At 40.1% G+C, this 11003-nt stretch overlaps 1 protein-coding gene across 2 annotated transcripts in view; it reads left to right on the top strand.

Annotated features, from left to right (window-relative positions):
- RASGRF2 (Ras protein specific guanine nucleotide releasing factor 2) overlaps window positions 1-11003 on the top strand; it is a 469786-nt gene that overhangs the window by 408761 nt on the left and 50022 nt on the right. For both annotated transcript variants that reach the window (XM_073581445.1, XM_073581523.1), the window contains exon 19: window positions 8911-9023. In XM_073581445.1, the coding sequence (XP_073437546.1) occupies window positions 8911-9023 (113 nt within the window). The remainder of the gene's footprint in view (window positions 1-8910; window positions 9024-11003) is intronic.

Below are 11003 nucleotides of genomic sequence, written 5' to 3' on the forward strand. Positions count from 1 at the left end.
GGTCATGAAAGAGTTAAGGCATATTTGAGAGGATACTTATCTTCTACAATTTCTTATATTAAATGGGTAACTTCAAGGGAGGATGATGAGATGGAGCGACGACTGAAAGATTCGTAAGCTGCGTACATATCTGATCAGACTACTGGCAATAGAATTGAGTGGCTAACTGCTCAAAGGTTATATACCCAGTCAGGGCCAGACTGGCCATCTGGCAAATGCCAGAAGGGCCTGTCTAGTTGTGGGCTACCTTGTCCACTACGTTATTAGCAGAATCGATGTTCTCAAGACATCCATACTTTTTTGATGTGACGGAGCACAAAGTCACTGACTTCGTCACTTACCCCAGCAATACAGGTTATCATTACAAATATTGGTCTTGTAGTAAATCTTCCTTTTCTCCATCCAGGATCATATTAGTAATATAGCCCAATCTGGTTCTTGGGAACAGGGACAACATTGGCCTGTGTGATTTCAAATGCCAGGGCTGAATTTCAGTCCCAGTCCGTACCTGTACCCAGTACACAGACACTAAATCTAAACGTAAATTATTCTTTACCCGTCAGTCCTATTTTGAACTGGGAAACCAGGTAAGTAAATTTTTGGCCTTCCTGGTGCGCCAACACAACACATCTAACACTATACTTCAGATTTGCACATCAGGTGGTTCGTAGGTGTCCTCGACTGAAGATATACTCTATTGTTTTCATGATTATTATAAATTATTATATAAATCTAAGAGCGATTCTGATATTTTGGACTGTCTAAATTATGTGTCAGATATAACATTCCCTACATTGAGTCCTGCCCAGTGGGCCTTAATGGACGCTGAGCTTACTTTAGAAGAGATAGAGGATGCCATAGTGGACATGGCTTCTGGGAAGGCTCCTGGGCCGGACAGATGTCCCATTGAACTATACAGGAAATATCGGGATATACTGGCACCACTTCTGCTGAGAGTGTTTCGGGTGATTTGGGGAGGAGGGTCTTTGCCCGAATCCTTTTATGAGGCAAATATTATTGTACTTAAGAAGGAGGGGTAGGACCCTTTGGAATGTGGTCCTACCGCCCCATATCGTTAATAAATGTAGACTATAAAATCTTTACTAAGGTCCTAGCCACTAGATTGAACTCAATCATATTGGACCTCATACATCCAGACCAGACTGGCTTTATGCCTGGTAAGAGTACGTCTATTAATATTAGGCGAGTTCAGTCGGTGGTTCAATATAGCTCTTTGATACCAGATAACAATTGGGCATTGGCGGCGCTGGATGCAGCCAAGGCCTTTGACTTTTTGGCCTTTCCTGTCTGCATATTTACAGAGATATGGCTTCTATGATTATTTTTTAAAGTGGATTGGCGTACTGTATATGAAACCCAGAGCTCGTATAATTGTGAATAATTCTATATCTGAATCATTTTTATTATATAGGGGAACCCGTCAGGGGTGTCCCCTCTCCCCGGCCCTCTTTGCTCTTGCAGTTGAGGCACTGGCAATGCGCATAAGATCTTCCCCTGAAATCAGAGGTATAGATATAGCGGGTCGTGTAGATACCATTGGTTTATATGCTGATGACATGATGATATTTCTGTATAGGTCGGAGGAGACGCTGACATAAGTGATTGCCACTATAGATAAATGTAGTAAATATTCAGGCTTATATATAAACTGGGAGAAGTCTGCTCTATTACCTCTCTCCCATACCCCGATGTCCCATTTTAAGACCCTCTCCTCGTTGCCTGTTGTATCTAATTTCAAATATCTAGGCATTAACGTATCTAAATGCAGTAAACTCGACCTACAACTTAATATCTACCCACTGCTGGAACTAATCAAGACTAAATTTGCAGCTTGGAGTAAACTCCCGTTATCTGCAGCCGGTCGTATTAATCTGATCAAGATGAAATTGCTTCCTAAACTTAGCTATTCTCTTCAACACAGTGCTGTATTGATACCTAAGTCCTTCTTTACAAATTTAAATTCCCAAACTACATCTTTTATATGGGGGAAAACTAGGCCCAAACTCAGGCTGTCTACCCTGCAGAGACCTAAACAGGGGGGTGGGGCGGCATTACTGGATTTTTTCCTATATTGTCTAGCAGGGCAGGTTAAGGTACTGAGTGAATGGATGCCTGATAACTATTTACCCAACTCTGAGAGTCATTTACTTCATTCTGCACGGAGTGACTGCCCCCTGAGTTTCCTGGAGTCTGATAAAATTTGTGTCCCTCGTCTGTTGCCCCTACTCCGACTAGCACGATCAGTCCGGAGACAAATTAAAAAAGTTATCAGATTTGAGGACATCATAGCCGAAATGCCCTTATGGAACAACAGTTATTTCCCGGTGCTGTTGAACCACCCATCTACTGACTTCTGGATTCAACCAACTTGATGTTTCCTTGGTGGACGATTTGTATGATCACGGGACCTTAATGTCCTTTGAGCAAATACAGGCTAAATATGATGTACCGAGGTCCCAATTTTTCCGTTGCCTCCAACTGAGATCAGCCTTTCAGTCACATATACGTTATATAGGTGTAAGCCGTGCTATCTCGTCTCTCCCTTTGATAGGAATTCTTAAAGGGGGTTTTACACTAAGCGATATCGCTAGCAATATCGCTAAAACGTCACTGGTTTTGTGACGTTATAGCGATATTGCTAGCGATATCGCTATGTGTGATACTTACCTCCAACCGGCTCCCCCGCTGGTTATCGCTGATCGCGCGAGAATGTCCGGCTCCATTTCTCGTCGTCTGCTTCCTGCTGAGACTTCCTGCTGTGACGACGAGCGACGCGTGGAGGCGGGCGGGAGGACGCACGATCGCTGTGTGTGAATGGTAAGTATCGTGCGCTGCGTCGCTGCTGCATCGCTGTGAGGTCTTTCTGTATGAAAGCTCACTAGCGATCATTTAGCGATGCACCAGCGATCCTGACCAGGTCGTACCGCTGGTCAGATCGCTGGTGCATCGCTAAATGTAAAAGGGCCTTTACTCTCAGGGTCCCCAGGGCCTTATCTCCTCCTTGTATACATATCAGTGGGAGCTGAATCGGCCATAAGTTCTATTAAGAGAAAGTGGGAAGGGCTCATCCCTGATGTGCAGGAAGAGGAATGGGAAGAGATTCTGGAGCCTCAAATCAGGGTGTTCCCATCTATTAGTAATAGAATAACCCAATTATACATAATATACCAATCATACTCAACTCCGACGCGACTCTTCAGGATGGGTCGATTCCAATCATTAGAATGTCTGCGATGTTACTCGTCAGATGCAGATTTTATACATATAATATGGGCATGCCCTGTTACCCTTCTCTACTGGAAAGAGGTGACATCATTGCTGACGTCCCTTGTACAAACTCCTGTTCCTCTTGAACCGCTGGTCTGTTTATTTGGGGTATGGGATGAGGAAACTTGGGGACACTTTGTTGGGATTTTCTTACGGAAGACGCTTTTTATGGCGCGGAGTTTAGCGGCATTACGTTGGATGGGAGCCTCACGTCCCTCCCTCATAGCCTGGATCGAATTGGTGAACTCGGTTATTCGATATGAGCGCACGCTATATCAAAATAGGAGGTGTCTGGGAAAATTTGATAAAATTTGGGATAGGTGTAAGTCTCCCCACCTTACCCTATTAATGCGTACTGACTCGACATTATCGTAAAAAGTTAAGATTTTCTTGTTTTGGGACATCACATTGAGGACAACACAATGTAAAATATTAGGCGGTGTGATACTAGTTATTGTAGTTGTAGTTTAGGGACATCATATGAAGCGTATTTTTCCGAACATGTTCAAGCTTGAATGATATTCGATGTTCCTTGTTCATTTGTTAATAGGTTCACTACTTACTGTATGTAACAATATAAGGGCTTGTATAATCTAATCTGCATAGTACGGATGATTTAATGTGCACAACTTATTGTCCTTTTGCAAATGTTCCGTAGGTCACACATATGTCATTTTGGATGTATATGAGAGTGCGCATTTTATTTTATGTTTAATAATATACAGTATATGAGTGTGTACATTCCATTCTGTGTATTAATAACATATACAAGTATGTACATTCTATTTTGTTGTTAATAAACAAGTTAAAAAAAAAATTAGGTTACAGTGAAGCATTCATCAGAAAATGACTTATTGTTTAAATTTGCTTTTTGTGAGAAACGTATATTTTATTTTTTTCGCAATATTAGTTTTTTTTTCCCATATCACAATCTGTATTGTAAATGGAAATCTTGCAGTTTTCAAACCGGGGCCTTTATAATCTAAAATTTCCTGTTTCAGAAAGTTTGCACATGCATAAGCAGACCCTGACCCTTTCTTTTGCATCGAAGTATCTAATGATTTTGTGCAAAAGTGTTTGTGAATGGAGGCGGAGCTGGTTCAGATGTGACATCGCCTGTTGTGATTGGTGGATTCTGTGATATCAGCTCTGTATAGGCACTGTAATTCTGCCTCTGCTCATAAGGAGTCTCCTGAAAAATCTCCATGAAAGGACAGGTGGCATAAGCCTAAAAATGTCCTTGTTACTAATGGGAAAATTGCAAGAATTTATTTTTTAATTAAAGATCATGATATGACAAAAAAAAAATGGAAAAATGTTTATGAAAATACCTGTAACACAAAAACCTGAATTTAAAAATAGGTTATTTTCTATAGGGATAGTCCTCATAAAAGAAAAACACCTTTTTTTTCTTTTTTTAGAAGTGTTCAACCCCCAAAAAAGAGGATCACAGCGTGTGTAGCTGTTTGGACCCCCAGCCAGCATGTGTAATATGTGGGGGGATACTGGCAGCAGATGTTCCGTGTCTTTGGATGTAGAACACTATCTAATTCTTGTGCAGGACCATGTATGATGCCGTTTAACGCTGTCACGTTTGCTTTGAGCGCATGATAATTTTTGGGGTGCCGGCATGAGACCGTATAATATAGAGACAAAATGTTTAGAGCACAATGAGACACATTTGAGAACAAAGGAAAAGTCCTTCGTCCTCTCGCCATTGTGCTCATCCCAAACAACAGCACAGATTTCTATTGTTTGTGATGTCTGACCACCATCAGCTGCCTTGTGTTTATAATGATGAGATAAATTGTACAGCTGTATGTCATTACACGAGGGGATCATGTAAGGACGGGTCTACTGTCCAATGCACGAGCTGCTGCTGACACATCTGCTCTTCATTTTTGGACTCTTAATGAAATCTATTTTTTGGCTGGTGGCTAAAGACATGAATTTTAATTTGCTCCTTTTACAAACCAGCTCTGCTTAGACTTTTTAGCATATTGTATATGAATCCCTAAGATGCTGCTTTACAGATTAAGTATTGTGACACATCTGCCATAAGGCTTGATGACGCCAAGTTGGACTACTGTAATAAAGAACCCCAATGTTTTACATTTGTGTCTGTCCTTCTAGTATTATATTCAGGAGGGTCTGTCCGCTCTTCTGAGAAGACTGATGTAGTCAACACTTGAATTCTTAATGGAGTAATAAGTCTGAGTCGTCGTTTCGAAGAGGAACGGCACAATTTAGAAACCGGTTATTCCTATTAGCAATGTACTGGACACCACTGTAGTGACACCTCTCCCATTTCCCACCCAAGAGTTAATTTATTCACACATTTTCAAGTTAAAGAGGATCAGAAATTGTCATATTATCAGTACAATTACTTAATAAACAGGCATGTTTGGGGAGCTAGCAGGTACTCGTTAACCTGTCGTCCTAGGGATTCCACCTGAAAAAGTTTTCAAATCCGCCATAAAAAATGGAACCTAGTGCACAGCATTGTAAAACTGTTATTGCTGTGCATGTGATCACTCTTTTGTCACCGTTAACTGCTTCAGGGTTTGGAAACTGTGAGGCGATTAAAAGAAGTATTGTGGTCCTTCTTTGGGAGACTTCTGATAGGATGCCGCTCTCTAGTTGTACATTACATTATAGAAAATAATATGCGCTCTAGCCTCCGCAAAACAATGGCAGGACCGTCAGCGAAGCCACTTCAGGAAAAATACTGCCGTCACTTTCCAGAAGCCTATTCACATCGGAAAATCTCAGCAGGTCTGATGGTGTCTCCAAACACAGGGTGTGCCCATACCCTCCTCAGGGGTGGACATAACATTGGTGCAATCTGTGCAGCTGCTCAGGGGCCCAAGATAAAGGTGCCCTATTCCATCTCCAAAGCAACAAGCAGCTTCTGTCACAGACACATAAAGGGGCCCACGTAATGTTCATGCCTCGGAGCCCTCTTCAGGCTATGTCTTGCACTGCATACCCTAAATGTGGTTCTCTAAATTAATTATTGATTCATGGGGTGTATGTGATTTTTCACACACTGCTTCTGCATTTTAGTCTATTTTTTTGTTAAATAATGACCTGGTATAATTTCTTGTGTGGTGTTCTTCTAGGGTTTTATTTAACTCATTTTAAGATCTTTTAATGGCAATATATTTAAAAAAAAAAATATTTCTGTAGCACCAACATATTCCACAGCACTTTACAACCCAGAGGGGACTTGTACAGACAATAAAGACAATACAGAATAACACATAATTGAACATATAGTAAGAGGAGTGAGGGTCTTGCTCACAAGCTACAATCTATGAGGAAATAGGGGGACGTGAATGGTAAATGGTAAAAAGTGTATTGTACAGGTCAGTCATAATATACTAAATAGGGTATTCACATAACGCTGCATGAATCGGTCACCAGCCAGTACTTATAAGTACAGATACATAGGGCTAATAAGTGCGTGGATGGTGTGTGAACAGATGACACAAGGGACCAGATTCGGAGGAAAATTTTGACAGAGCAAAAGGAGACTAATTACATTAGTGTGTTGAGGCGATAGGCCAGTCTAAAAAGATGTGTTTTTATGGTGCGCTTAGAACCATGGATCCTGGGATTGTCCGGGGTAGTGCATTCATGAGAACTGATGCAGCACGAGAGAAGTCTTGGAGACAGGAGCGGGAGGTTCGGATTATTTAGGATGTTAGTTTTAAGTTATTAGCGGACTGGAAGGAAAAGATAGTTTTGTTTTTTTATTATTATTTCCCGATATGTAAAAGTATAGAATTCAAAGAGGCTGTACAGTTTTTATAAAGACTGTATAAGTACACATCCACTGTTTATCACATTTAGTGGTTAGAGATTGAGGAAATGGAGACATTTATAAAACCAGTGGCTGGGATGAGTGGACTGCAAGCTCGTGTTGTTATTGTAAGTTTCTAATGGAGATATGAGAAATAAGAGCTGGAATTCGGCTGAACGCTCCCTACTTTCCATTGATTATTCTAGTGTAGCCACACACTGCAGAGAAGGGGGTCAGGCCTTCCATAGTTTATACATTCTGCAGGAGTTCAGGCTTCTGTATAAGTGACTGACACTCCTCCTAATTACAGTGGGTAAGGAAAGTATTCAGACCCCTTTAAATTTTTCACTCTTTCATTGCAGCCATTAGGTAAATTCAAAAAAGTTCATTTTTTTCTCAATAAAGTACACTCTGAACTCCATCTTGACCGAAAAAAAAACAGAAATTTTTGCAAATTTATTAAAAAAAGAAAAACTGAAATATCACATGGTCATAAGTATTCGGACCCTTTGCTCAGTATTGAGTAGAAGCACCCTTTTGACCGAATACAGCCGTGAGTCATCTTGGAAATGATGCAACAAGTTATTCACACCTGGATGTGGGGATCCTTTGCCATTCTTCCTTGCAGATCCTCTCCAGTTCCTTCAGGTTGGATGGTGAACATTGGTGGACAGCCATTTTCAGGTCTCTCCAGGGATGCTCAATCGGGTTTAGGTCAGGGCTCTGGCTGGGTCAGTCAAGAATGGTCACAGAGTTGTTCTGAAGCCACTCCTTTGTTATTTGAGCTGTGTGATTAGGTTCATTGTCTTGTTAGAAGGTGAACCTTCGGCCAAGTCTGAGGTCCAGAGCACTCTAGAAGAGGTTTTCATCCAGGATATCTCTGTACTTGGCCACATTCATGTTTCCTTCAATGGCAACCAGTCATCCTGTCCTTGTAGCTGAAAAAGACCCCCATAGCATGATGCTGCCACCACTATTGTTTCACTGTTGGGATTGTATTGGGAGGTGATGAGCATAATCTATGGAGCATCTTATGGGGCAGCATATGGGGCATAATCTATGGAACATCTTATGGGGCCATGACCTTTATGGAGCAGCTTATGGGGCATATTCTATGGAGCATCTTATGGGGCCATTATTAACCTTTGTGCAGCATATGGGGCATATTTTGTATGGAGCATCTTATGGGTCCATCATGAATTGTATGGAGCATTATATGGGTTCTCCTGATTCATTATGGATATTCAAAAACATTTAACTTACTGATGTCTCAATTAATTTTACTTTTATTGATATCTATTTTTATTTTTGAAATTTACCAGTAGCTGCTGTATTTTACACCCTAGGCTTATACTCGAGTCAATAAGTTTTCCCATTTTTTTTTGTGGCAAAATTAGGGGGGTCAGCTTATACTTGAGTATATACCGTATTGCTATTTCTGCCATAATACACTCCTTCAAATGGGCCCATGTCTGTAAACTATGCACAAGGCAAGATAAAGGTCAGGTTGAAGTATATTGTCAACTTTTCTTATATGTGCCTTTCTAAATGCTATAAAGAATGGATACATTATAGGCTTTTTCTCTGCACTTTTGCTCATCTCCTGCACTTTATCCGACAATTTAATTTTGTGACACTTGTGCCATCTACTGGTGATTTTAGAACTTACATATCGTTTGTATGTTTTGAATAAAGCATCTTGAGAATCCGCTGCTCTATGAAGCATGCAGTTTAGTTTGCTGCTAGTGGCTGCATTTACTCAATGCTTAGATTTCACTTCACTACAATACATTTTCATTGTTGTGTTCATCCTCAAGGACTTTGAATTGTACCATGAAGTGAAAATGAATGTCATGAACTTGTTGGAAGACGTTTTACGTGACCCTGACCTCCTCCCCCAGGAAAGGAAAGCAGCAAGCAACATTCTAAGGTAACGCACTAAGGATGACAATATCTTGGATGGAGTAAAAAGTGGTTGGCTGTCTAAGGAAAACCAATATTTGTACGGATTATTAAGAAATTTTAGAAAAAGGAGACCGCAAAGATGTTACATAGTGGTCTAGGGGAACCACATAGGAGAATACACGTGGGATGTATCTAGAAATATCAAATTACTTGATATAGGTATATAATAGAGGAATATAATTGTAAATAATAAAGTGCTAGTGCTATGTTCATCCTTAATAAGTGGGAAACCATTTCATCATATGTATAACATGTCCAAAATATCTGTTTTAAATACAGCCATATACATCTACCAAATGTCACTACATATAGGCGTATCTGTCTTTAATATCAGTACAACAAAGAACATTTAATTATAAGGCTGACAGGACCATATGTATTCAAAGGTAGTTACTACTCATGTTATATCTGAGTGGCACTCCAACCACAATCCAAACATGCGTTTCGCATGTACAGGTTCCTCAGGAAGGGGCGTCCCTGATGAAGCTGAACATTATTTCCTACTTCTGAAGCATTAACATAGTGCTAGCACTTTGTTATTTAGAAGTATTTTCATCTATATGTATATGTACCCACATAAATGTAGGCTTCAGCCTAGGAGAGGACTCACATTATGCAGGTCCCCAGCAAAGAGAATCGCCTTATTGCCTGTTGGGTATGCATTAATTGGCCAATTTATACGCTAAGTATTCTCAATTTTTGCTATTTTCTAGAGCAGCAATTCAACTCATATTTCATATATTTCATGTTTTCATGCTGTAGCGCTACAGAGGGCAACTTTATTTGTTGGTTATACATGGTTTTAATATACCTGTTATAAAAATTATTTTTCTGTAGATTCCGGTGTCTCCTTTTTCTGAAATTTACTTGGAGTTCCAATGTTATGATTTAATTGTATAATTTATTTGCTATGCAGTTCTAGAATTATATAGAAGTGATTATAGAGAAAGGTTGGAGATAATTAGCAAATCGCAGCAGTAATATTTAAACCCATTATTACATTGTGAAGCCTAAAATAGTTTTGTCTTAGGCAGAGATTTGGCCTTTGGGGGATTTGGGTAATGGACTTCCAGTTACATTGTAATGTCTTCAGTTTTGTATTTTGCCAGATATATTTTAAATATCTGTCATTTCTGATAACTTTTTGTATGATCGTTGTTCCACTCAGATAGGACTTTGTAGAGCCCTCAGGATCGTTAGGGTCCTAGCAATCAGATCCCCAGACATCAGTAGCTTATCTCCTATTTAATGGATAGGGGATGATTTACAATCTTGAGACAACCCCTTTAAGGGATGGCATATATTTTCTTAAAGCGGTTCTGATATCTGGAGTGAAGCAAAATGACTCGCAGGACCTTGATTCAGTGATCTCTTCAGGTTCCATGGTCCAGAGCCTTGCGAACCTCCTCATACCTGCGGCATACCTGATGCCTCTTCTGATTGAACACGCACATTGAGTTGGAGTTTGAGTTGGTATAGATGCAACATATAAACGTATGTTCACATTGGCCATAAAACAGACAACCGCCTACAAGAAACAAAATTATCATATCCCCTGCTGTAACTAAATAAGTAAAAAGCAAAAATGCATTTAAATGACACAGGGTTCTTAGTAATACTGTTTTTGATCAAAAATAGCATAAAAGCCATCCCACCATGACAAGGTGACCCTTACCATGTATCAAGGTGAAGGTTTTATCTGTTTTATAGCCAATGTGAATATGCGTTTATATGTTGCATGTATACCAACTAAAACTCCATCTCAATGTGTGTCGATGTGTGTGTTTTTTCTTGAATTTTTGCATTTAGTGAGGCCATTGACTCCCCTCCTTGAGCAGGACATTACATTTAAAAAGCTTCCCAATGCTGTGGTGTCCAGAGTTTGGGACCCAGTCCTTTGTCTGCCCTTATTCACATAGGTTACTTCTAGCACATGGTAAGGTTT

Source organism: Dendrobates tinctorius, unplaced genomic scaffold, assembly GCF_039654945.1.
Source record: "Dendrobates tinctorius isolate UK_male_01 unplaced genomic scaffold, ASM3965494v1 ptg000003l, whole genome shotgun sequence".
Lineage (NCBI taxonomy): Eukaryota > Metazoa > Chordata > Amphibia > Anura > Dendrobatidae > Dendrobates > Dendrobates tinctorius.